The following is a 27,116-nucleotide window of genomic DNA, read 5'->3' on the forward strand; positions in this document are numbered from 1 at the left end:
GGAGAGCAGACTTGGGTAACATGACAGATATTTGAAAGGTTTGTCATGTGAAAGAGGAATTAGAAATAGTTTGTGTGAGGCTAATTTTTGTTTACTTAAGGAGGAGACCTTTAACAATGAGAAACTGCCCAAACGTGGAGCAAGCTGCTTTTCAGAGGGATGAGTGCTCTGTCTCAGCAGAATATTTTTTGCACTGAGCAGGAGAGGAGATGTGGCCTCGAAGTTGTTTTTTTCTTTTTTTCAAATTCTCAGATTCTCTGATTCCCTATTCATATGAAAAGCATGGAGGTGGAAAAGACTGAAGAAGAAGAGGCAAAGCCCCCCCGTCCTTGGTTTCCAAGCCCAATATGAGGGTGTTCGCTTGAGTAATCTGCCACTGGAACCAAGTTGGGGGCCAACATTGAAATTCCTAACCCTCCTGGGTGCTGGCATTTTGTATTGCTCACCACATCTACCTCAACTTCATCTTGGCAAAGAGGGTGAGCAGGCAGAGGATATTGTGGGGAAATACCAAGGCAGAGGGCTCAGATTTGTTTCATGAAAATATGCTGTGGGGCCAGAGGTAAGGAAAATACACTGCTCCATTTTGCTCACTAGTTTCTCTCTCTCTCTCCCCCCCTCCCCCTCCCTCCCTTCCCCCCTCCTTCCTCTCTCCTCTCCTCCCTCCTTCCACCACTTTGGTTGAGGGAGTTGGGGAATGAGATGGCAGGAGTCTTCACAGTCTGTGAAAACTGAAAGGAAAAACTTGAGAACAGTGTCCCTGGGAATCGCGTCCCCGTAAATGTGTAAACTGTCTCAGGGAGTGGAACTTGACTGGGACGCAGACTAGTACACAGAGGTCTGGATACCCTGCCGAAGCCTCTTCACTGGCCTTTCAGAGCAAACAGATATTTCCTCTACTTTTTGCCTAACACTGCAAGGCAAACACTCCACAGACCTGTCGCTAAAAATTAGGCTTCTTACAACTGCCATGTTATCCAACTCCATCTACTTCACCATTAATGCTCATTTCTCTCTGCCCTTGGCCAAATGTAACTTGTTGCTTCCCACAGCAATTGTTTCTTCTGTGTCCCATTAGCTCCGCTTCTACTCACACTCCTTTGCTGACGTCTCATCACTATCCTAGATCAGTGTGCAAGGGCCATGTCTGCAGTTTAGCCCTCAAGAACTTTGCCAAGACTTAAAGATTTTCCCCTCTATGTCCTCTCTGGAGTGAGGTCCGTGTTTGTGTTACTAGCCCTGGGACAGAAAAGTCCGAATTCTCTCTGACCCCTCCCTGAAAGTCCTATTTCTCCTTGGAACAGAAAGAGCTTTCAAACGTGGCTTCCTGGGTTTTCCAATTTGCTGGTGGGTGGATCTGGAGTGGGCATCCCGTCTGCACATCTGGCAGGGGCGCCTTCCAGATTTTCCTCATGACTCAGGATCAGTTTCTGACTGCTGGGAGGGGCAAAGGCTCCTGAAGTTTCTGCGAGGCACCTCCCCCTGTGAGCAGAGCTTGGTATAGCCCAAATAGTTTTCAGGTTAAGAAAGCCAGAATCTTTGTTCAGCCGCACTGACTGGACAGACTCTGTGGGGGTTACCTGGCCAAGAGCAGCAGCTGCGGCAGCGGCAGTGGCAGCAAAAGCAAAACTCCTAGGAGAACTCAGGTGAGGGGAGAAGGTATTTGCAAACTTTAATCCTGACATTTATTTGCTGAATAACTTGGAGTCTAAAAGAGGTGAATAAACTCCAGCTCTATAGTTCATCAAGCTCCACAGTTACAACTTTATGGTTTGTCTGGATGGAATAGAGGTGCCCGGTAGCGGTTTGGAAACTTCAAAATTAATGGAGTTTTTGAGGGTGTGTGGAGTGATAGTGGTTATCTAGCAATGAAATTTTTCTTGGCAAATCTGTTCAGATTTTTTTTTTTGGTCCTCTGTTACCCAAAATACCTGGTAAGGGAGGACAAACCTGAGGATGGTGTGGGGTGAAAGGGAGAACCCAGGCTGATTGTCAGGGCGTCATTCTAGCTTCTGTTGACTCACAGCTGTGAGCAAATTGTTGAAACGCAGGCAAAATCTTAGAGCCACTCTAGGAAACTTTAAGCCCTGGAAGTGGGGTGCATGGTCTGGATACTGTTGCATAGAAACGAGTATCCACAGAGACATTCTTGTCTGCACAGCTGGGGAGTCCTCCCGATCTGGTAGATCTTGCCTATTTCTTTTTCAGTCCCTGGCCAGCCTGGTTTTGTTCTTCTCTGTTTCTTGCCTTGGTTCAAATTTTGATTTGTATTTGGGGGCTCTGTTCCCCCCCATTACACTGCCACTCATGTTTTAGGGGCTTAACTGGGTCATTTGACCTGAGCAGGCTGGCCGGGTGGGGGGGGGGGGGCAGGCACAAAAAGGAGCAGAACATTGCAATTGAAAAAAATAGGTTCTGTGAGTTTGGAACTCAAAGTTTGGTGAAAAGCCCATGAGAAAATTAAGCAATTTCTGATGTCCTGCCCATCATTCTGCCTTTCTGCCCATCACTTCTAGCTTCAGGGTAAAACATCCTGGTTTGTATAATTGAATATTAAAGTTTTGTTGAAATTCAGCTAATATATCATTTGCTCATCTTTGTTGTGATTAAGGACATTTTATAGTCTGAAGTCATTTTTTAAAAGATTCTTTGGGGAACTGCTAATTAACTCTTTAATCCTCTAGCAATGCGTGCGTGTGCGTGCATGCACAGTCGCATGTACGTGTGCATGAGCGCGTGTGTAAATACTTTGGATTTGAATAGCATTCTTTATTTATCCTCAGAGTCTGTGGCAGACTAGGAAAAAGTCCAAACACTTGTGTAGTCAGGAATAGGTTAAAAAGCAGGCTTTCTGTATCCTTGGGAGTTTTCAGCTCCTAAATTAAAAGCAGAAAAAGCCCCTTTGTGACCCCCAAACAGTGTTTCTTTGATTAGCCTTGATTTGAAATCATCTCACCTTCTGACAGCATGCAATTCAAAAGCAAAACAACTGAGTGCATGCTTATAAGAAGAAGACAGAATTTTCAAAAACAATGTCTTGGCGTTTTAGGTTTGCGTGTGCCCTCCCCCGCCCCCCACACCTTTTAAAATTGTGCTGAAAAGAGACGGGAGGTCCAAGGTTTGGTGCCAATTCTGTCACTATGTAACCTTGGGCAAGTCCCTTCCTGTAAAGGCTAGGAGTTGGACTCAGCGATGTCTAAGAGCCCTTCCACTGTAACATTCTATAAAAATTGCAATTAGAGTCTCTCAAGGCAGTAAAATTAGACTTATAGGATGGACTTATTTAGCCAAGAGGGAAAAAATGGGTACAGCAGTATGTCAGCCAAAAAAAAAAAAAAAGGAGTTAGAGAGTGGTGCATAGGCATTTTCTATTGGTCTTATAAATGCCAGTGAGTGTCTTATTTAAAGCTTATAATCAAATCACCCCAGTTTCCAGAAAGGACAGATAAGACATTTAATGAACTGCAAAAGATAATTTCTTAATACTACTGTCCCATGTTGGTCTTATCTTTAACAGTTAAAAATTATGCTCACGTACTTCATTTTATTAGGGCCCACCCTGATAACATCTGAGGTAGAAGAGACAGCCATCAGACTCTGGTAGTCCTTAGGGGAAACTGAGGGACAGAGATGGAATCTCGACGAATGGGTAGTATTTGGGACAGGATCCTGGATCTTCTGACTACCTGAGCTCTTTTTATGATTCTGAATTTCTTTTTTATTTTTTGATAGAGTTCTTCATCAATGGAATTAAAGGAATTGTGTGCTCTTTCTTTGCTTTGAATTACTTTGACTGTGTCCTCTCTCTGACCAGAATAGAGGCATTATGTAGGATGCCGGATCAGAGGATTTGTATGGGTCTTTGGGACCCCAGAATATCTGGCCAACAGTTGGAATCTGAGGAGCCGTCTGCTCCTTGGTGGGGGCATGCCCACAGGTGGGGCTATGACGCTGCCGGTGAAGACTCGGAAAGCACTTTTCTCTGTAACATGTGCACGTGGAATCTTTATTACTTCTTCCTCTCCAAGCCCCATTTCTCTCACCACACCACCCCCTGGTGTGTGTGAGGAGACGTCGTGTTGAGTGTTGCTAAAGTGGTGCCTACTTCGTGCCAGGGCAGAGTTAGATCTTCCGTATTCAGTTTAACCTACAAACTCTTAATTGCTTTTATGTCCAATTTTGCCTCAAGGACAGTGCCAAGGGGAAAATGGGGGGAAAAAAAGAAGCTAGGCAGGGCCGATGGCTCTGAGACCATGCTCTCTCCGTTCTCTTCCTTAAATGCCCTTCCTAGCCCTCCTGTTCATCCCAATCAGTTTGTAAACCGTAGACTGGATGGCCTTTATTAGATAAAGATTCTCTTTGGTAAACCTAGACAGATTTTATGTTTTTAGAGCGAAACCTGGTTTCTGGATGCAGGCTGACCCACAGGTATGAAGCAAGTGATTTTCCTCTTGAGAATTTATCCAGCTTCCCCAATTTTCCAGTCAGTAGCAAAAACCCCCTCTCCTTACTCTAGCCCGTAGTCCACGTGGCAGGCTCCCTTAGCTCCCCTGACAGTTCCCAGTTTTCCATACTCCCGACTCCTCTCTCCCACTCAACCTTGGCCCTTGAGGCCTTCCTCCTATCTCTAGCCATAGATCCTAATTCAAACAGTTCTACTGAAGATCATTACCTCAGTGCAAACCCCACACTCTGTTTCACCCAACCCCCCATGATACAACCTTTTCTGGACACAGGATCCCTCTTCTGAAATGAGTATATTTTCTTTGTTAGCTAGGGACTCTGATTCTGTTTACCAGCATTCCTCCCATGAGCTCTCTAACTTAAAGGTTCTCTTCTCTTCACTGTTGGTTGCAGTGACAGAGGAGAATTCCACCCTCCACTCTCATATGTGCTGTTATTTATGACCAGACCAACTTACAAATCTCTGGGTGTCCCAGTTTTCTGAAAGTTAATGGAGAAATCCTTTCATATGTGAAGAGTTCGCATTCTCCCATAATCATCAAGCCATTAAAATAAAGAACCTTTTCAATATCTACCCTGGCAGTAAATCCTAGGCAGAATGCCTCGAAGTTAGATATCATGTTTTCTTTGGAGAGTTCTCCTTATTTGAGGTAGGAAAAAAAAAAAAAAAAACCTCCTTTCTTTAAGGAGTAGTAACCAAAAGCAGTGTGAGGGGAATTTGACCTTTAAACCTGGCGTGATGCAGACCCAGGTTTGAGTCGGCTCTGCCGATTTCTGGCTGTCCCTTCTCTCCTGTCCTTTTTGCAGATACAAAATGGAGGGTGCAGATAATATCTACTAAATGTGGCCGCCATGAAGAGAACATGAACAGAAATGTACATTTCAAACAATAAGTTGCATAAAAACACTAATTTTCTACTTAAAATTGTTATCCATTCACCAAATCTTTACTGAACAGTGAGTGTGCTCCTAACTCTGTGCCAAGCATGGAGAGGGATTGCAGTGTATGTCTTGAACGTATGGTGCCCTTTCTACTTAATCAAAAATACTTTTAACTAAACAGTTAGGTACAGCTTCAGTGTAAGAAGAGTCAGATAGAGAAACCTGCTCTTTTGATGAGAAAGTGGAGGTGCACACACACATACAAAAACCAAGATCACAGCAAATGGAAGACTTCTCCTGTTATGTAGTCATAAAATATGGGTAAACGCTTCTGGAAGTCTGATGAGACCGGGGGCTACAATTGCACTCCAGTGCAAGACTGTCAAACCATATGCTACCAGCCTGCTACTCCTTATTTACTATGAGTCACCAAAATGTAGGCATTCTCACCCAAAAAGTTTGACCTATTTACACCAGCACTACCTTCTGTCTCTGAAAGAGTCTACTGGAGCCTACTGGTTTTTACTATCAAAAACCTGGTTTTTATTTTCAATTGATCGTGCTTCTGTCTATAGACAGACCCTCTCTGTATAGCTCCTGCCTGCCTTGCCATTTGAGTAGCAAGAAAGACTGATGAGGGCAGAGACCCTTCCCCAAGAACAGGAAATACTCATTTATCCAAAATGTTCAGGGACTAGGAGTTTCTGGCAAACTAAGTATCCTAATTGCCCCATACTGTCCCCCATTTATAGTCCCCAGCCTCTGGCAAGCCACCAAACCTTCCAGGGAAAGCAAGAGTCGTGTTTGTTAAAAGTTTGAACACACATGAAAATTGGGGTCCGTTTGTAATCGACTCCAGAAAGGAGCCTGGGCAAACATTCAGATTGGCCCTGATGCTGCTTAATGGAAACTTATTACTGATACCTTCAAACGCAACAAAATACACTTTTAATATTTAAAATGCATGAGCAAATTTAAATTTGATGACTGGGGAATTTCAGTATTTTGCAGTATCCCATGGTCTTCAATTTGAAAAGCAATCATCAGTAAGTAAGGTTATGTACAAACGGGTTAATGTAAGCTTCTTATTTCATGGATTCAGAAAAAGGTAAATTTGCTTACATGTATTACAGGTTTCAATAACATTTGGTTAAATTTTTATAGTCTTTGATTGGGGGGTTTCTTTGCTAGTGTAGCCACTCATTTGGGAACTATAGATCTTATCCTATGACAGTGCATTGTTGTTTTCTTCTCTTTTTAAAAAACAAAAACAAAAACAAAAAACGTTACATGGCTAAACAGAGAATGTAGTGGCTGTTCAGGCAACGCCTATAAGAGTGCCTCGCTCTTAAATGTCCTTAACAACTGGTTTTTGTAAACTGCTTGTCTATGTAATATTGAAAGGACATGAAATAAGAGGGTAGAGGTCTGACTAATATCACACTTTTTATAAAATAGTGGTTGACTGTTAACTCTAAATTAACTCATTTATTTGAGCTGTGTTACCCATATACTCCTTAGAGTATTAATGTTGACTTTTTTCCCCAAATTTCATCTACTTTTTTTAGCAGATACTCTGACCTTAGTCAGATTTTTTGTTTCAACCCTCATCATAAAATATAGACACAGCTATCCTGAAAACATGTTTTGAAATCACTGGCATCATGTCAGTTTCACAACCCTCTTCTCATTCACTATTGAATGTTATGAGAGGATCATTAACATCATTACAATCTATCTTTGTGAATCAAGCAAAGGCTTTGAAAACTCCATTATCACCCCAAAGCTGTTTAAAATCAAATTTGCCTTTCAAATTATCCTCATAAAAATCAGTTGTTAAAGACATCTGAGTGAGAGGCACGCCTATAGATGCTTCTTGAAGAGCTGCTATATTAATTCTCTATTTAGCCATGTGAGACTTTTTTTTAAAGAAAAGAAAGCAACAGTTTATTGCCATGGGATAAGAATCTATAGTCCCCCAAATGAGGGTAATTGAATTTCAGAGTCCGCCTTTTATCACAGGCAATGATTGCACATTAGACTTTAAAGAAGAAAGACACATACAATCTTTCTATCTTTCCTTGTCTTTGGAGGCCATCTGCTGAGCTCTTTCTTGTACTAGCTTTCTTGGCCAGGAATAAAAATGCAAAGCTCTTTCAATGCCAAAAGGGAAAGAATTGTGTAAGAGAGCTTGTTAGCCCGATGAAAGGGGCTACTTCTCTCCCCTCAAGCACAAAATATGTGGCCCTTCAGGGCACTAACTTATTTTGAATATAGGAAAGCAATTTTTTCCCTTTATCTTCAAACTTAGCATTGTTTTATTATTTTATTTTATTTTTGCCTTGAGATGCTCCTCCAGCTTAGTGTAAACTGGGAGATTGCTTTTGATATGATGATTCATGTTTAACTTGCAATCTTTACATATAAATGTTAAATAATAATATCTATTTTCCCAACAAGTTTGTTAAGGCCCATATTACCCCATTTAGCAGAGAAAGAAAGTGACACCTTGAAATGGTCAAAGCCCCAACTAGTTAGTTGCAGAGCCTGAATCCTTCTGTCCCAGAAAATGGTGACTTCCTGTAAACACAGTCTTGATATGCTCCTGGGATAAGTCTCTGTGGTAACTACTGTTCTTTCTAATCTTAGGTAATCTTTAAAAGACTCAAACATTTCTTTGTCCAATGGTAATTTTTCTCATTCTAGACATCGTTTGACATTATGGGTCCTCCTCTGAAGCTCTTTAAAAACCAGAAATACCAGGAACTGAAGCAGGAATGCATCAAAGATGGTAGACTTTTCTGTGACCCAACATTTCTGCCTGAGAATGATTCACTTTTCTACAACCGACTGCTCCCAGGAAAGGTGGTGTGGAAGCGGCCCCAGGTAACTTTCTGTTTTCACTTTCTGCTTCCCTCTTGCTCTTTTTTTCATCATAATTGTACTCTGTCCACAATTTTGCCTGCTCGGCCTGCTGCATGTAGACCAATTTAGGGCAGAACATTTACATTAGAAGTTCCATGGACCTGTGTTTCTGACTCTAGCTGGACGAGTCTTAAATTTTAATCAAATGTCAGAATCAGTAGTTTAAACAGGACAAGCAAGAGACATAGCTGTTTGTTTTCTTTTGGAAGTTCATTTGAGTAAATATGGTAACTCAAAAAGCAAGTTCTTTGTCTCCTTACTGAGTTACCTATCACAGCAACTTCGGGATAACCTCAGGCCAGTGAGGAGGAAACATTCTTTACATAGCAAGGAGAAATGAAATGAACTCTACAGGGACAAGAGGGTATTTACATTCAGGGAGGGAGGCTCCTCTACTGATCTTCAGATACCATTGCCTAAACCCTCTCACAACCAGTGGGATTCAAGTAGAACCACAGCTCTTCACCACATATTAATATGGTTCTCTGTGGCACATCTATATGTTGTGTCTCTAAATCAAGGTACAGGGCCTCCTCACAAGCACTATGTGATCGGGAGCTCAAAATATAAAATGATGGCATGATGGCGAATTCCAGAAAATAAATGGCAACCCTGATGTATCTACAGGGTACAACAACATAGAAGCATTTTCTATCCTGGCATCTTTCCAATGTGGCTGACAAGGTAGATAGGCCATAGAGAGCTATGATGAAATGCAAGTTCTTTGATCTTCACAATATCTGGAACACTGTTTGACCCTAATGAATCATGTACCTTTCTGTGCCCAGTTATGGAACCACTCCTGTCAACAACTCAAGGCTTGCCTTTTTCAATGAGCAAGCTATTGCTGTTTGTTTATTTTTTTTTAGGTGCTGTTGGTTTAAAACACTGTAATGATTCAGAAGTACAGAGCTTTTCAGTTGCAACGTCCGCAACCTAAACTCCTAAATGGAGTTCTTGCAAGAGCTACTTCAATTATAAAGGTTGCCACCAGGTGGTGCCAAGATATGTCAGTCACTTCAAGGTCCTTGTTTACTATGTGACTGGGAGGACATAGCTCAGGTATTTTGCCCATGAAGTATGATAGCCATTGATACTATGCAATCTGGATGTTTTCTCCATGAGGGAAGATTGTACTCCCTCTATCTGTTCCTCAGTTGTTGACGTCCTTGCGGATCACTGGTAGGCAATGAAATCTGGCAAAACATGAGCAAAATTCACTAGTCACTAATTAAGTGTGTAGAGGTTTTTTTCTTCTTCTAGAAAAGTGTGAAGAAAATAGAGAAAGGTTGTCTGGAGGCCACATTTACAAGAGGATGTGCTAATGAGGGGCACCACTCTTTTCTGGTGCTAGGATATGAGACAAAGGAGGTCAACAGGGCAGAAGTAGTTGAAAAGGAGACAGGAAATTCAGAGAGTTTTGGGGGAGAGTATGTATTTTAAAAATAGTAAAAAACTTGAACCTACTTATAGGTTAAGTAGTAAAGGATAAGTCCAAGATGCAGAGAAAACAAGTGATTGCTGGGAGTGAGCTTCTAGAGGAGGTGGAAGGAGATTGGCTCTATGCAAAGTTGCAAGTTCTTGTGAAGCCATTTCCCAGATGTGAAGAAAGCTAACAGAGCTTCTTCTACTAGCTGGTCTTTAGACACATCTTCCTTTCTCTTGCTCGGCTCACTCTTTAGTCCTTTCCCTTCTTTTTCCAATTTTTATGGATTGAATCTTGGATGGGTTAGCAGGGAACGGAAAAAATGAGTAACCATGATAATAGGCCATCTTGCTTCTTTGGCCCGCACACCCCTTCCAGGGTCAGGGAGTGTCAAGGAGGATGAAAGGTTATGGGTGGAAAAAGAAATAGGTATTTGTCCTATGTCTCCCTTGGGCCCATATACTGTGTTCGGAAGCTCTTATACAAATTTTTTCACTGCATTCTTACTTACTATTGCTCAACAAGGTAGGTATCTTAAAAATTAATCTGATGTAACTCTTTTATCCTGGTTTAAAAATAAAGAGAGTGACCACATCATTTTATCTGGATCTCCAGAAAAGGTAAGAAGTAGCCCACGTCTGACTGCTAGCCAACTGTGATATGAATCCAGGTATGACTTCAAAGCCCGCATTAGTTTATCTTCTAGCATTCCACCATTCCTGGGGCAAAGAGCTGTGTGTGTTTGTGTGCTTCTTTTGCTAAACTTGGTAGTTTCTCTCCAGTGGTTCTCACATTCTTCCTCACTTTGTTGATGCTGTACATTCATGAACTAATCTGTATTCTCCTTTTTGAGAGCATATGGTGAGTTTAGTTTTAATTAAGTCTTCAGGGAGAGTCAGACACTTGAGACACGTTTATTGAGCAGCTATTCCATGTCAGTTTCTGTGCAAGATACAGACACAGCTTGGCATGAGGCACTCCCATTCTAACTGAAGAGATAAATATTGCACTATCAAAGAGTTAAATAATGAATCAATGCTGGATGTAAGATATGCAATTTTCAGGCATACAAACAGTAAATCATGCAGGGTTTTGAAGAAGGGGCGATCACTGTGAATTGGAGGGGACCTTTTGTGGGAAGTAGGGGAAAAACAAGGTTCTGGACCACCATCTGAGCCTCCTCAAAGAGCTGTGAATTCCTTTCCAGTTAGAGTGGAGGCCAAATCTGTGGTCAAGAACCACGTCAAGTTCTCTGGCCTCCCATCAGGAAAGCCTACAGACAGCCCTGGGCCTCTCTGAATTGGCTCAGGAAGCCCAGATGGGTCATTGGCCTCACCCGCCTCATTGGCAAGGTCGAGATGCTGGTTTGCAGGGAAGCTTACCGACATCTTGTCCCTTGGCATGCCAGAGAGCCTCATGCTTAACCGTGGCTACTTTCTGATGCTTTTAAAATGGAAGAAGCATAATTAACCTGATATTTTCTTTTTATTTCCTCTCCAGTGTTGAAAAGCTTCTGCCATAAATGTATAGGCCTCCATGCCGATAAACACTCATCAAAACAATTCACTCCAGTCAAGTCCCACTGTCCTAGTGCAGTGAGTTTCTCTTCCTCACGCTTGTCATTTCTTTGCTTTTCCCTAAGGAACAACTTTAGATAGACAGGAATCATAAGAGCGTTTTGTAGTTGTTCAGTGCCAGCTCTTATGCCATACCCTTTTGAGGAAAATCCTTTCTTTAACTCCTCTGGCAGTCCAATGGCCCCAGCAACGCCCTAGCATTCTGGGTACACAGATATATTCCCCGAGGCCTGTACTCCTGAACCAGCCTTCCTATCTTCCTAGGGTCTTGGCTTAGGAACTCTTAATAAATTCTAAGAGATGAATTATACTAAGTTACAGTGTGATCCTAAGACTGCAGGTTGGCTTTTTAGATTGCAATCTGGCCACTAAATTCCCATAAAAACACTTCTTTGCCAGCTTCCCCCAGGCACTCTCTCTACTTGCTGTTCTGGTTTTCTTTCTGGACTGACATACTCAGTTCCAATACTATCTTAAAGTCAGACATATCTAAACCCCAACTGAAAGGGAGCAGGTCTTATGAGGATTTGCACAGCCAGCTGTGGGGGAAAGAAGGGCACTTACACAGCACCTGTCATCTCTCCTGATCTAGATCTCAGCCTCCACTGCTTTGCCCTCACCCAGTTGTCCCACTTCACTTAGGACTATTTCACTGTGTTGGGTCATCTCAAGAAAATCCCTTGTGTACATTTGCAGTGAGTAACCCTCACTTCGTCTCCACCACCCCCGAAGTCAGAGGCAATCCCTAATCTATTTTCAGTTTGTATCTTGATTTGTCTGTACTGGACATTTCACTTAAAATGGAATCATAAGTGTAACTGGATTATTTTGCTTAGCATAATGGTTTCAAGAATCATCCATGTGGTAGCATGCATCAGTTTGTTCGTTTTTTTTATTGCCGAATAGTATTCCATTGCATGAATATATAAATTCCTCCCAATAAAGCAGTTTGACATTTATGCCTTGAGTCTCCTAGCAGAAGGCTGCAGGTTCAACTAAGAAGATAATCATGTAGAGACTTGAAGTGCAAGTTAGATTTAAGATCTTATTACCAAGTTCCATACTGAGTTTTCCTTGGGGAGGTTAGGAAGGAAGAAAAGGTTTTACTGATGAAAAGATCTTTCACACAGAAGCAACCACCTCCCCCCCACCCACCCATGGCAGGTAATGCGGATACTTTGAAAGGCTGATCTAACAGTAGTCCTTGAACCCAAGTCCATCTATAAATGTTCTTCCCAGAGATGGTTTCATTTTCTTAAGACAATTGCTCTGTGGACTAACTCACAGGCCTTAGGTCCTGAAAGGCAGTCCTGAGCCTTTTGGGACAACGTAGAACCATGGACTTAGTGGTAATACAAGTACCGCAGGGCTCGTCTTTCTTTTAGGCGTCCATACCCCTATCCCTCCTTTCCTGCTTGGTTGTGTGCAGCACTTCGAAAGTGCTTCCATTCTGAATTCTGGTTCCCTAAATAATCTTTTGGGTTTTTGTACTTCCTAATGTTTACTCTAGACCTCAGTGTCTAATGCCAGCAAATTTCATCTGTGTAAGAAAAAAATTGATAAAGGTTTAGATGTGGTAGGTACAAAGAGTGCCGCATAGAGTGGCATGTGAGGGCTCTGGGTCTTGTCATTGCATTCCTCCCTTCACTCGTAAAGGTTTCTGGGAAGGGGACTGAGGTGAGGACATTAGGAAGATCCCTTAATGCTCAACTAAGAGATCATACTTCCTGAAGAAGCTACTTGGCTTGTAGAAGGCTTTGGCTTGGGAATGCAAGTATGTAGACTGTTCCTGATTTTACCCTTGGTGCTCAACTTCCCAGTTGTGTGTGTTTCTCCCTAAGAAATTATTTTACCTTGACAAACAGCCCAGTTCAAGGATCACATCAACTGTGCCAACACAGCTGGGAGCCATTAGGGGCTCAGCATCTCCCCTCCCGCCCAAGCCACCCAAATATGTGAATATGTGAGTTGTGACCTCTTCCCCAAACCCCTCCCAACCACTGCAGCAGAGCTGGGACTGGAATGTCCCATCTGCACTCTGCATCTCAGCTTTGAGTTACAGAAAATTGCTCCATCCATGATTCTTTATCCCCCCCACCCCAGGTTTCTAAAACTAAGTAAAAAGTCAATAAACAACCATGTCATTGTTTTCAAATTTGACACCAAAAATTCCATTTGATCACTGGGTTTGCATGGATTCAGTATTGTTTACCCTCTCCACCTCCTTAGCTGCTGTCTGGTGTTTCAAGTCCTTAAAGAGATATAATATGTAGCTTTATGTTTTATCCCCTGTTCTATGTCTAGATGGGGCTGACATACATCAGAGACTGATAGGTACTTAGTGGACTACGTTGAGACTATTAAAGCCTATTGGTGACAGTTAACCTGGAACTCAAAGTTAAGATATGACTTAAACAAATTTCCAGAATAATGGAGAGCTTTTAGATGAGTGTTAAAAAGCAAGCAGTAAGCACTGAATGGGTGACGGAGAGAAATGTTTGCATCTCTGCCCCTGGAGAGCTGCACAAGATCACCCTTTTTGAGGCAGTCATTGATAAACCTAAAGGCAGAGGCATGGACCAACTGAGGTCTTCTGGTTCTTTCTCAAACTGTATTTGGTTCTGAAGAAACTTCTCTAAGCCTGTTTCCTCATTTATAAAATAAAGTGGTTAGCTAAATAACTTCTAAAATTCCTTCCAACTTTGACTGTTAACTTATGTTTTAAAGCCCTATTGTTAAATAGCCATCCATCATGTATGAAGAGTGGTGAAATAAGACTGGGGCATGGGCCAGTTTATAAAAGCAAGTGGAAAATAAGGGTTTTTCTGCCTAAATTTTCATTCTCCCATGATTGCACACAGCTTGACACACACACACAAACACACATACACACACATGATAGATAGATAGATAGATAGATAGATAGATAGATAGATAGATAGATAGAAAGAAAGAAATAGAGATATATATTAGCTTCGTTCAGCTCAGATCTACTGGAGAATAATTACCCAAGTTCTGATTATGTGTCTTTTTTTGAGCATTTATGTGACCCTTTATATTATGAATAGAAGTTGACATGCCAGAAGTATTGGTTGAGCCTAGATCCCTGCTGTGAAATGAAAGCTGTATGGAAATTCAAAACACTGTAATATAATCCCAACCACTAATAACTCTACATAAAACCAGCAAATAAATTGCCTTAATAATCTAAAAGCACACTTTCCCACATATCAATGCTCACTTCATTGTTTTTCCATGTTAGGAAACTATTAGATGCATTATCTAAGTCCAAGAAATCATTGTATAGCTTTACATTTGGTTCCAAATAAAGTGGTAATGCCTAACCCAAGAGGAAAAACTGTTGAGCTTCATCTTAGAAAGGGTAAAGAAACAATGAGAAAAGTAAGAATATTAGAATCTAATTCATCCTACATACCTGCTTTATGCTCAATATAGGAAAAAGTAAGCAACTCCCAACCCATAAAAAATATTTTTTAAGATGGAAGTTTTCTGCTGAGACAAAAAACTCATAAGGAGACACCAGATTTGCATCTAAAAAAAAAAAAAGACCAGAAAATCCACAGCTGACAACCCACCTAACCCTCTCGTTTTGGCAGAGGGATGCCCAATTAATCTTCAGTTTGGACTTGTCTCTCTCCAGAATGCCTATTCCTTTCCAGAGTTATTTTGGCTTTTAAAGAATATATGGAATGTTTCATTCTGTAACCAGACCCTTAATCAAGGAGAATTATGTTCATTAAGAAAAAGAGGTTTGAGAACCGGAAAAATATAGTTGTCTCTATTGAACAATTTTTTAAAAGATATATGTCTAGATTTTCTTTCCCTTTGAGACTAGGATTTATTTCTGCTTTGTAAGCAGAATGTCAAGGTACCGGCCAACTGCCTCCTCCACGAAACTTTCTCCATCTACTCAAGACTTCATTGGTATTTCCTGCCTTTGAACTCTGTGAGTGCTGAAACACTGAGTCACACAATCATGTCTTCAATTATATGGTGCATGTATGCAGCTATGCCTTTGTCCATGCCTGTCTCTCTACCCCTTATATCTCCATACCTCCCCTTTGTCCAACAGCCTAACTGTAGTCATTCCATGGAATCTATTTTGCCTACCACTGGGGTAGCTTTAGAGATCCTTTATCTGGACACTCAATTATGCTTTAAAAATGCCTCCACTGTATCCCCGTCACATTGTATTGTATTTGTATTATTTGGGTCTCATTTTTCTACTCATGGTGGAATGACACAGCCAAGGATATCTTGACGGAAGACATGCATTTACATCCCGAACAAATATTGCCCAACCTGTCCAGACTCCCTCAGAACTTTCACCATGGAAAAGAGTGTCCGTTGAAGGGTTCCTATGAGTGATCCATTACCACTTACTATTCATGCTGCTGCCATCTCTATTCATCCAAAGATGTGGACAACTCTCGTTGTCATGGAGACCGTGTTGCCCTTGCTTTATGTTAAGAAAGGGCTTCACGTCTAGGGTCTCCTAACTCATTTTCCTAGAGAGGGAGCATCAATGTTTATCCCCGTCAGGCCTTGTATCTTAAGTTCAAGCAGCCTTTCAAGCACAGGTGGTCCAGGAAATCTCATCTTGACAGATAGGATCAGACCGGATAATCCTTAGTTCTCTTTTAAAATTCACTGCTGGGGTGAAAACTACTAAATCCTAATGATAGCTATGTCCAAGGGCCACTATCAGCACATCTATCTCATCCTGTCTCATACTCTTTCTTTCCATTTCTCCTGACACTTCCCCACAGATCTTTTCCCTGTGGTTAGAGTATCTACTGCTTTGTGTTTTCACTCACAATCTTCCTGTTTCACCCCAATCTTCCTGACTCTTCAGAAACTTTCCTAGACTCTTATAACCGATTATTGTACCCACAGGACATCTGCGACGACCCTCGTCTGATTGTGGGCAACATCAGCAACCACCAGCTGATCCAAGGGAGACTGGGACATAAGCCAATGGTCTCTGCATTCTCCTGCTTGGCAGTTCAGGAGTCTCACTGGACAAAGGTATCTCCCCCTTCTGTGGGACCTCACTGCATTTATACCTTCTTATCTTCTTTAATGACTTTAGGGAAAGTCAGCTTATAACTTAGTTTGTTAATTTCTTCTGTTAAGGCAGAGATATTAACTAGCTGACTCCATTTTATTATGAGAGTTTTCACAAATACAAAAAGTCGGAAGAATACTATAATGAACACTCACATACTCACCTAGATACTACATTAACATTTTACTCTATTTGCTTTTCTATACATACTAGTCGATCTTTTGCCATGCAGTGCTTTGACCCAGCAGCTCTGCATACTTGTATTATTTGTGCTTGCTGGGTATAAACCAATGGAGGCCAGAAAGTCATTAACAGATGTGAATAGCGGAAAAGGTGAGTAAGATGGAAATAGATCCTTGAAAAGGTTCTAATAAATTATTAAAAGTACAACAATTCCTTTGGCATTTAAGTAGAGTTCAGAGCAGTGAAGTGTTGACTTGATTTGAGATTAAGTTAGCATTTTCTTCAGAAAAATTAACTTTAGAAGATTAATATGCAATTGTTACATTAAAGGAGAATTTCTTATATCTATATTATATAGGATATCCATCCTAGAAATGACAGGATGGATATTTAAAAACATAAGTCACAGGGGGCCTTATATTTAAATTGATTTTGCTGTTTTAAAATGCTTTGTTCATGTGGTTAAATAGGCAATCATGAATACTTTTGTATCGACAACATGTCATGATGCATTTTGTAGATTACCTGTGGGAAATTAACCCTTAACTGGCTGTCCTGTCACCCTGTGTTTATTTGGGATGGGTATGGTAATAGTACCCTCAGCAAAACTGAACTGGTAAAGCAGAAGTTGTGGAAAGAAAGTCCTACCTAGGACTTCCAAACCTAGACCCGTGCCGAATGCATTAGTTGTTTCCTGTTTTGACGTTGACTTTCCAGGCGTCAACTGTAATTTTAATATTTGGATGTAGTGAAGTGCATAACAGCTGACTGAATGCTCTTTCCAGACAATTCCCAACCATAAGGAACAGGAATGGGACCCTCGAAAACTAGATAAATATGCTGGAATATTTCGCTTCCGTTTCTGGCATTTTGGAGAATGGACCGAGGTGGTGATTGATGACTTGCTGCCCACCATCAATGGAGATCTGGTTTTCTCCTTCTCCACATCCATGAACGAATTTTGGAACGCTCTGTTGGAAAAAGCTTATGCAAAGTAAGGAGGAGGGTTGTGGGTTACATAAGAAAAGGGAGGCTACATTTATGCTTGGGAACACATCCCCTCCCGGACTGGAATTTAAATTGGATAGGACCTCTGTTAGACCCAAGGCATCGCTTAGGGCCTGGAACTGAACCTCTGAACTTTTAGACGAGAGAGAAATCACCTGTTCTGATTTCTCTTAAACCCCATCTGCTACTCAGTGCCCCTTCCTGCTGCTTATCTGCAGATCACATGGTATTATGGACTCAAATTTTCTCTTTGTCCACTACTTTCCTGTAGAAAGAAATTTCTGCATGGCCTATCCTTTGTCAATATAGCCTAAATCTAGTAATCTCTGACTGTAGTCTCAAAATATCTCTCATTTTACATCTAAAGAAAAGTTAGCTGAGCAGATACTGTTTTAATTCTTGGGAACAATATGCCCTCACCTGGAAAAGTAATTTTACAAAGATAAGCTTGCATGTTTGCCCCTAGGCTGCTTGGATGTTATGAGGCCCTTGATGGTTTGACCACCACTGATATCATTGTGGATTTCACTGGCACGTTGGCTGAAACTGTTGACATGCAGAAGGGAAGATACACTGAGCTTGTTGAGGAGAAGTACAAGTTGTTTGGAGAACTGTACAAAACATTTACCAAAGGAGGTCTGATCTGTTGCTCCATTGAGGTTTGTAGTCACCAAAACAAACGAACAAACAACAAATAAACAAAGCACTCTTGCTCACTTCTGGAAGAGGGGTTTACAAAATTTGGTGGGGCACATCACCCTTGCCCCAGAGATCCATGAAATGCCTTTATTCGCTCAGGAAGCTAACAATACCCATGGAGTCCTGACACAGAGGTGGAGGAATTTTAACTTTTTATCCTTTTGTACAAGTCATCCTGTGGGGAACAGCACAATATCTGAGCTTGTACAAGTAGCTTCTGCTAAATTATTCCTCCTGCCTCTGCTCCTGGATGTTGAGGTTATAGCTGTTGGCTCAAGGAATAAACCAACTCCATCAAATTTTAATGCCATTCATATCAATGAGTCGTTTGAATCTGAGTTGTTTAAATCATTTGCTTTATTAAATCCTTTCTTTCACTTGCTTTGCATCAAGTTAGGTGTCAGTGTCAAATTTCCACTTGCATGGGGAGAACTGGTTTCAACCAGGGGTAAGCCAGTCAAGGAAGAGGAGGAGCCAGGCGTTGGGTCTACCAGTTCTTGTGTGGTTATGTCTCTTTGCTCTCAGTCTCCCAATCAGGAGGAACAAGAAGTTGAAACTGATTGGGGTCTACTGAAGGGCCATACCTACACCATGACTGATATTCGCAAGATCCGTCTTGGAGAGAGACTCGTGGAAGTGTTCAGTACTGAAAAGCTATACATGGTTCGCCTGAGGAACCCCTTGGGAAGACAGGAATGGAGTGGCCCCTGGAGTGAAATGTGAGTGGCCTTTCACCTTGACTGCTATATCCCCAAAGCCCAATAATTCTCTCACACCCATCCCTCCTCACCACTAGTGTTGTCACAGGATCTATGACCCAGCCGGAGGTAAGATCAGGCAGGTCCAACTCTCCATATCTTCTGTTCCTTTGGCACTATGTTTCCATGGCCATGGCAAACTTAGGGTTTATCTCTTTGTTCCTTATTTGCCTTCAGTTCTGAGGAGTGGCAGCAACTGACTGCAACAGATCGCAAGAACCTGGGGCTTGTGATGTCTGATGATGGAGAGTTTTGGTAAGTAGAGGTTTTCTGTGCTAAGGGAACTGGGGCTTCCACATGGAACCACAGGGGTATGTATGAATTACCATCTTCATTTCTTTCCTGCACTCATTCCATTCAGGATGAGCCTGGAGGATTTTTGCCGCAACTTTCATGAACTGAATGTCTGCCGCAATGTGAACAACCCTATTTTTGGCCGCAAGGAGCTGGAGTCATTGGTGGGATGCTGGACTGTGGATGATGATCCCCTGATGAATCGTTCAGGGGGTTGCTATAACAACCGTGATACCTTCCTGCAGAATCCCCAGGTTTTTTAAAAAATTATTATTGTATTATTTTCTTTATAGAGATAACATTGGTTTAAGACACTATATGCTTTATAGGTAGAGGCTCACATCTCTTCAGATGCATGTTGCCACATCGCACCCACCACCAAGGCACCCACAGTCCTCCACCTAGTCCATAGGGTACCCTCTTCCCTTTGCTCCACACCCCACTTCTGGCATCCCCAGGTTTGAATCACTTCCTTTTCTTTGCCTTAAAGTTATCAAGGCAGTGTAATCCAGGTCTCATCTTGGAGTACTTCTTTGATATCCATTGTTCCATTTCTAGCCATTGCATAATATTTATCAATCAAGATGCCTAGGGATTGGCTCAGATGCACGTAAAGTACGGCAGACTGTGTCTCTTTACAGAGACGTACCTTGGCAATATTATCAAATCTGAATTACCTCCTCTGGCTGCCTCTCTCCTGGTCTTATGGTTTGGTGTGGCTCCTGGGCACTGCCTGCCTCCTCTCATTTCTTTCTCATTCTCTTTATTGTCCAACTTTTCTCTTGGGGACAAATTGCTAAACGTGTCCTCTTTCACATGCAGGTGATTTTTCTCAACCCTATCATTATACCTTCATTTCTCATCTAGCACAAGATCATTTTCCTCAAGCTTTGAATCACTAACCTGTCAACGACTCCACTCTATCTCCCCTTACAATGCTATTGCAGGTGACACATTAGGGGTCAAGCATAGGGATACCTCAAAACAGCCAAAGCTTGAACCTCTAATAATCTTGACAATTTATTCTCCAAATGTGCTAACTCATGGAGACAAGAATTCCATTCTGCTTGTCTTACTGCCTTATATGGCTGTGTCTTTTCCTTCTATGGATCTCATTGGCCAGGGATTTTAGAGGAAACTAAGGGTCGTGGGTGATTTAGTTAATTCATACTTTTCTTTCAGCCCCTCCACCTTAATTGTCCCTAAAGGCAAAAAAGCTCCTGTTACTCCCTAACTAATCATCCATTTACAAACCTGGGAATATTTAAACTATCCAGCACGTATACCAAGCTGGGAAAATGTCCCTTTCAGCTTCACTGGTTAAGTGTCTGCACAGGATTGACCTTGGGAACCTATGGTTCTGCATATGTTTCAGTTTCTTATTAAAGGGAGGGAGAGAGAGGGAGATCGGGTGTCTTTTAGTTCAACTTTCAAATGGTACCATAATCCACCAGATGATGTTATGTTTGCACAGTCTCTAGCACTGGCCTGCCTCTTCGCTAAAGTGCTGGTAGCAAAGCATTAATTCTCCAAAGGAGTGGACCCAGCCCTTACACAAGTCACATGTCTGGGCTGGCACAGGAACCTAGCTCAGGGGGAGGCTGCAGAGTCAGGTTAAATCAAACAAGAACACTTTCTGTCTTTATAGATTCTGGAATTTTTCTGTGTACCGTTTTTCAAAACAAGAGATAATAATGAAAACAAATACCCAAGAACATAAAAAAGCAACGCATATGCTCTTTGGTATCAAAGGCCTAGTCACAAAGTTGTCTCTGAACACATGTTAAATGTCATGGGAAGAAATAAGTATTATGATTGATCCTTAGCAAGTCAGTGAATTGTCCAAGGCCTTGCTGTCTGGTCAAAGCCCAGAACAAAACCCAAGGCTCTGCTTCCCAGTGTAGAGTTTTCTTCCCTGAAGTTGCAGCTGGCTCATCTGCAATGGAAGTACTAACTAAGCTCCTTGGTGGCCTCTTTCCTTTAGTACATCTTCACTGTGCCTGAGGATGGCCACAAGGTCATCATGTCACTGCAGCAGAAGGACCTGCGTACTTACCGCCGCATGGGAAGACCTGACAATTACATCATTGGCTTTGAGCTCTTCAAGGTAAGAATAAGCATTTCCAGCAGAGAGAATGAGGGCAGGGCCAACGATCCTAATGGCTTGGGATTAGGGAAATTAAGAAAGACCTGGGGATAGCCAACAAAGAGGACCTAGAGTCTTCCAGTACAAAAAATTCTGATTTGAGCACAAGAGAGTCTCCTTCAATTTCATTTCCAGGTGGAGATGAACCGTAAATTCCGCCTCCACCACCTGTACATCCAGGAGCGCGCTGGTACTTCCACCTATATTGACACCCGCACCGTGTTTCTGAGCAAGTACCTGAAGAAGGGCAACTATGTGCTTGTTCCAACCATGTTCCAGCACGGCCGCACCAGCGAGTTTCTCCTGAGAATCTTCTCTGAAGTGCCTGTCCAGCTCAGGTTCAGTTTCCTTGGCCAACCCTGCCAACTCCGGTTCTCTGCCTTGCCTCCAGTCCTAACCCTCTAGATCTTTCTCCCCCAAGTAGATAGTCAAAGGGACAACTTGTTCAAGTTCAAATTTCGCTGTAATGGTAGTAGTCAAAATACTTCTCAAAGTGGGGCTCTCAGAAACTCCCCAGAGGAGGTGTGAGCTGCAGAGCTCTGAGCTGCCATTCAAGGGGAATGGGTCTTTAACCTGAGCTTTTCCACTTACACTTTACCTTCTGTTCTCTGGCTGACTCTGCTCTTAAACAGCTGGCACTCCGCGCTGATCCTCTACTATGTTCTGAGTACTGGGTCACCAAAGCTACGTTTTCACCCAGCCCTGCCTATTCAGATCTTCACCTGCTGGTCCATACAGCAAGGAGAAAGGGAAACATAAACTATAAGCTGTGTCTGAGGACGCATGGGCTCGGTCATGCAGTATTTCATCCTTTGCAACAACAGCATCAGCTTCGGCAAGCCTCATCAAAGTGCATTCATCGTCAGGTGATAGAGCTTCTTTTTCATGTTGCAGGGAGCTGACTCTGGACATGCCCAAAATGTCCTGCTGGAACCTGGCTCGTGGCTACCCAAAGGTAGTTACTCAGATCACTGTTCACAGCGCTGAGGGCCTGGAGAAGAAGTACGCCAATGAAAGTAAGACCTGCAGGGGTGTCTGGGAAGGTCAAAGTCAGTTTCATTTCTTGCATGTATGGTTAGAAAAGATGGCCATGAGGGCCTCCCCTGGTGGCGCAGCGGTTGAGCGCTGGGCTGCGAGGCTGCCCTGCAGCCTCTGCAGCACCGGTTTGTTCCCTGGCCACTGGCAAGGGTCCCACAAAAAAAATTTAAAAAAAAAAGATGGCCACGAACCTTTCTCTCCAGTGTATTTTCAGTCTGGGGAAGTCAGAATGGATGTCAGCTTCTTTGGGCTATACCTCTACACTGCTCATTTTATGTTCCTATTTAAAGTGTGGAAAAGAAAAGGGAAGCAGGGGCAGGTGTTGATTCCTAGGTCATTCTGGAACACAGAGGTTATGGCAAAAGCCCCCAGATAGATTTAGTGACATTGTGCCTCCTGTATCTAGAAAGGGAAATTTAATGACTGCCTTAAAAAACAAATGTCACTTTGTTCCAGCTGTAAACCCGTATTTGGTCATCAAGTGTGGAAAGGAAGAGGTCCGTTCCCCTGTGCAAAAGAATACCATCCATGCCATTTTTGACACCCAGGCCATTTTCTACAGAAGGACCACTGACATCCCTATCATTGTGCAGGTAAGTATATGGATAGGGACCCCCTCGAGGGTTCAGCTTCAGTACCAGTAGGAGATTATTTCAAGTGCCTCACCTGTGTCTAGAACACACCACAAGGGTCATTCTGGTTTTCAGTTTGTTTTGTACTCAAAGACTCGTCCCAGCAGGCACAGAAACTGACTTCCTTATTAACCTCCATCCTAAATATTCTTTCCTCTCTTTCATTGTGGGAAGAAGCCCACATGCTCACAGGTATAAATGTTAGCACATTTGCTGTAAATTTCCATCAGGGGAAACATGCTAGTTCAAGTGCCCCACATTCTGCAAGGTCATACTTGGACTATCACCATTTGGCCATTTTTCTGTTTTAATGCTTCTGAGTGCTGCCTTTAGGTAGGCAACTCACAAGACAAGGTTGACCCTGAGGTCAGCCTACTGATTTGCCACCTACACTTTTGGAGATATCTTCCCCTCACACAGAGAAGTATCAAGAAACATAGTCTCTTGATTTTGAAACAGCTCTCCAAGCTCAGCCTGAGGTTCTAGTTGCCACCTAATACGGATTCCAGTCTCATGGGGGGTTAGTCGTCTTCATTCTCTTGACTTGTTTCTCCAGGTCTGGAACAGCCGAAAATTCTGTGACCAGTTCCTGGGGCAGGTGACTCTGGATGCTGACCCCAGCGACTGCCGTGATCTGAAGTCTCTGTACCTGCGCAAGAAGGGTGGCCCGACTGCCAAAGTCAAGCAAGGTCACATCAGCTTCAAGGTCATTTCCAGCGATGATCTCACTGAGCTCTAAGTCTCTCCCACTCTGGAGAATACTGACAGAGCTTCCATACTTTATTTTTTTTTTCTGTCAGACGCCAGGTCTTATCTAAGATTTGTAATCTTTTGAAAGAAAAAAATTCACAGTAATTAACTTTTCCTTTCTTCTGATAAGTTCCCCATACCTCCCGATCCAAGTAGCATCAGTAGCTACAAACCTATATACCTCCAGCAGCTGGACAGGGGGAGATGACAGTCTTATCTGGAGATCATACTTATGTTGGCCAAGAAAAGATCTCTGGGGCTTCCGGGGGTGAGATTCGAGCAGGTCATTAACAACAGCCTGGATACTTCATAGGTATTTTTGCTGCTTTCAGGTGCCCAATATATCTTCCCTGTAGGGCATGTTGAGGAAGGGGGAGGGTTGATCAAGGCCAAGCTGGTCTAGCCTGACATCCCAGCTCCTGAGTGAACACTACAGCCTTCCCAGCAGCATTTTACCCAGCGGCCAGAGCCTGCTTGAACGTCCCCATGCTTTACCATCTACCATCACCCCCACCTCCATGACCACCCCCACCTCCACCATCACCACCTCCAGAAAGTGTAGCCCTGCCCTTACCCAAGTCACCCCCCACAGGTAGGTTCCACCTTCATGTTGAGGAAGCTTCCTAGGTGCTTAATCAAGGGCTGGAGTTCAGTGTGGCTCGACAATGGGAAAAGCTTGAGCTCCAGCTCAAATGGAAGCGAGCTGTGTGCCACAAGAGGGAAAAGTGGAAGAAGCTGCAGTGGGACACAGTCTGTGTCCCTCACCCATCCACACACACCTACACTCACACGCGCACATGGGCGTGCACGTACTACCGTTCAGGCAGTCAGCGGGCAAGAGGAAGGACAAATAAATACCACACACCCCCAAAGGATGAGAGACTCCATCCAGGCATAGTACAGCCCGTTTGGGGCCCCTGACTGCAATGTGAAACCTTCTGCTGCTGCTAGGTTTACAAACAAGCCCATTGTCCTGTGCCTCCTAATATTGTTGGTACTGAATAATTCTATCTAGAGGCTTGAGACTTTGGGTCCTGACCCAGGTCCCTCAGGCTTTTCTTTCGTTTGGGAAGCTTCCCTCCCTGGGGGTGTTTGTTTGCCCTCTTGTTTTTTCAGTACTTCTACAGAATTTTCTCTAGAGTCAGTCATTCTGAAATGTCCTTCCCTCCATCTCATCTATTAACATTCTATCCCTCCTTCAAGGCCCAGCATAAATGCCACCTCCTCCATGAAGCCTTCCCTGAACTCCCCAGCCCCCACCTCCAACAATATTTCAACGCTTCTGCAATGATGAAAAGAAACTTAGTTGTAGTACTTAGTTTAGCCCAGGAATGCATTCATTTAAAAATATTTTGTAGTGTTTTTTTTTTCTTTAGCTTGCTCATTTCCTACCATGTTCTTCAGTCTGTGTAACCTCTGCTGTGCCTTCACCACACTGCCTTACATAATCCAAACCACAATAAAGTTCACATTCAATAAATTGATTTGTCCTGACTTGATTTGATGACAGAGAGAGATGGCAAGAGTGGCCATATGGTGATGCTACTTTCAGAGTCTAGAGGTGGGGTGGAAGTGGGGGTAATTTGTGCAAATTGTACCCAAGTCTGCTAGATGTAGAAGCCTTTGCTACATTCTGATGGTACAGTCCTTCATAAAAATTATAGTGGGTGGGGGGACTTGGGGTGGAAAAGACACTTTTGTTTTCCATATTTTGGGGCATTTGGGGGTGGTATTTGGGGTTACACAATTTTGGAATTTCTTTGGGATTAGACTCAAGACCAAAGTTACAAGGGACAGTTCTTTCAAGGGCAGACCTCCCAAGAGAAGAAAATATCTTTCTTCCCAACATCTCCCTTAGAGCCAAATGAATGTGAAGACTTTATTCACTTGATCCCACACTTAATCTGCATCTGCTCATCTTAGGCAGGCTATGGGGAAAGCTCCTTTTTTGCCTCAAGCTCTTCTGACTGACGGGAAAGGATATCCAGGCAGAAGAAGGTTGTCCTTGGAGACCCTTCTCCACGCTCATCAGAACAGTACTTAAGTAGGCCTCTCACTTGTTGTCCCTGCAACACTAGTTCAGAACCCACTAGAGATGATACCTTAAATATAGGATTTAGATGTGGTAGACCAATGTTAAAAATAAAGTCTCCAACACAGGTAATGTAATAGTTCTATATGGTCACCAGATGGCACTATGATATTACAATTAAGCTCAAAGAGACTAAGGATGAGAAATTTTTTCCCCAAATAAAGAGTTAGAAAAGAAAAGGCCTTGACCCTTTCTGATTGTCTGCTATGTGATCTCATTTTAATGCCCTTAATCACCATATGAAGTGCTGGCATGGACCCTGTTTTTTAAAGATAAGGAAATTAAAGAAAAGATAGGCTAAATACCTTATTCAAGGTTAGTCAGCCAGTAAGTATATCATGACTATTAGTCAGATAATAATGTTGACTTGACTCCTAAACCTTCTTTGAAAATATGCTGTCCACGGAAAGTGGTAACATCTTGCCTACATCTATACTATGAGAGGTGTATTAACAATATTGTACAAGAGCTTAGCAATTAGCATACCAAATGTTTCCTTCAGCATATTTACCTTTCTAAATTACATATGTATGCATATGCTATATCCATAAGCTGGGTCTTCACAAAAGGAATTCAATGCACTAATATGTACCATACGTTTTTGATAACAAAACAAATGCACCTCAAAAAGGTTGTATCCTGCCTGCTTCTATTAATATAAAATGTAGAAAATGCAAAACTAATTGAAATATAAATCAGTACAGTAAACTGTACAGTAAACTGTCAGGTTACAAAATCAATTTACATAAATCAATTGAGCATTGATTTGCAAACAATGAACTAGAAGCAAAAAAAAATCAAGAAAACAGCCCTGAGCCAAATTCCTTAGCTCAGGGGGAGGCTGCACTGTCAGGTTAAGTCAAACAAGAATGCTTTCTGTCTTTATGGATTCTGGAATTTTCTGTGTACCATTTTTCAAAACAAGGGATAATTATGAAAACAAATAGCCATTTGTTGTCATAAATGGCAAGAGTTCACCTTTTTTATAGCTGAATAGTATTCCATTGTGTATATTGAGCTAAATGAAATAAGGAGGAGAAAGACAAATACCAAATTATTACACTTATATTGAATATACAGGAAAAAAAACCAAAGAACTCACAAACATAAACCAAAGTAAACCCAAGAAAGATATCTGCAGAATTAAGGCTGC

At 42.3% G+C, this 27,116-nt stretch overlaps 1 protein-coding gene across 1 annotated transcript; it reads left to right on the forward strand.

The window, feature by feature from the left end:
• Positions 1–1,497: 1,497 nt before the first annotated feature.
• Positions 1,498–25,370, forward strand: CAPN6 (calpain 6). The gene is made up of 13 exons (XM_037512062.2): positions 1,498–1,646; positions 8,053–8,232; positions 16,192–16,323; positions 17,332–17,540; positions 18,021–18,213; positions 18,779–18,972; positions 19,189–19,266; positions 19,373–19,559; positions 21,290–21,412; positions 21,587–21,789; positions 22,346–22,467; positions 22,946–23,082; positions 23,678–25,370. Exons 2-13 carry the CDS (start codon positions 8,068–8,070, stop codon positions 23,858–23,860), a joined length of 1,926 nt encoding a protein of 641 aa, XP_037367959.1. The 5' UTR covers positions 1,498–1,646; positions 8,053–8,067; the 3' UTR covers positions 23,861–25,370.
• Positions 25,371–27,116: the final 1,746 nt, after the last annotated feature.

Source organism: Talpa occidentalis, unplaced genomic scaffold, assembly GCF_014898055.3.
Source record: "Talpa occidentalis isolate TD23 unplaced genomic scaffold, MPIMG_talOcc4v2.1 talOcc4.15, whole genome shotgun sequence".
Classification (NCBI taxonomy): Eukaryota; Metazoa; Chordata; class Mammalia; order Eulipotyphla; family Talpidae; genus Talpa; species Talpa occidentalis.

What these genes read in the sequence shown, in the direction of transcription:
- CAPN6 (XM_037512062.2), top strand. Translation starts at nt 8,068, where the DNA reads ATGGGTCCTCCTCTGAAGCTCTTTAAAAACCAGAAATACCAGGAACTG. An exon ending in TGGTGTGGAAGCGGCCCCAG is followed by an intron (nt 8,233 to 16,191) that starts GTAACTTTCTGT and finishes TTGTACCCACAG; the next exon opens with GACATCTGCGACGACCCTCG. An exon ending in AGGAGTCTCACTGGACAAAG is followed by an intron (nt 16,324 to 17,331) that starts GTATCTCCCCCT and finishes TGCTCTTTCCAG; the next exon opens with ACAATTCCCAACCATAAGGA.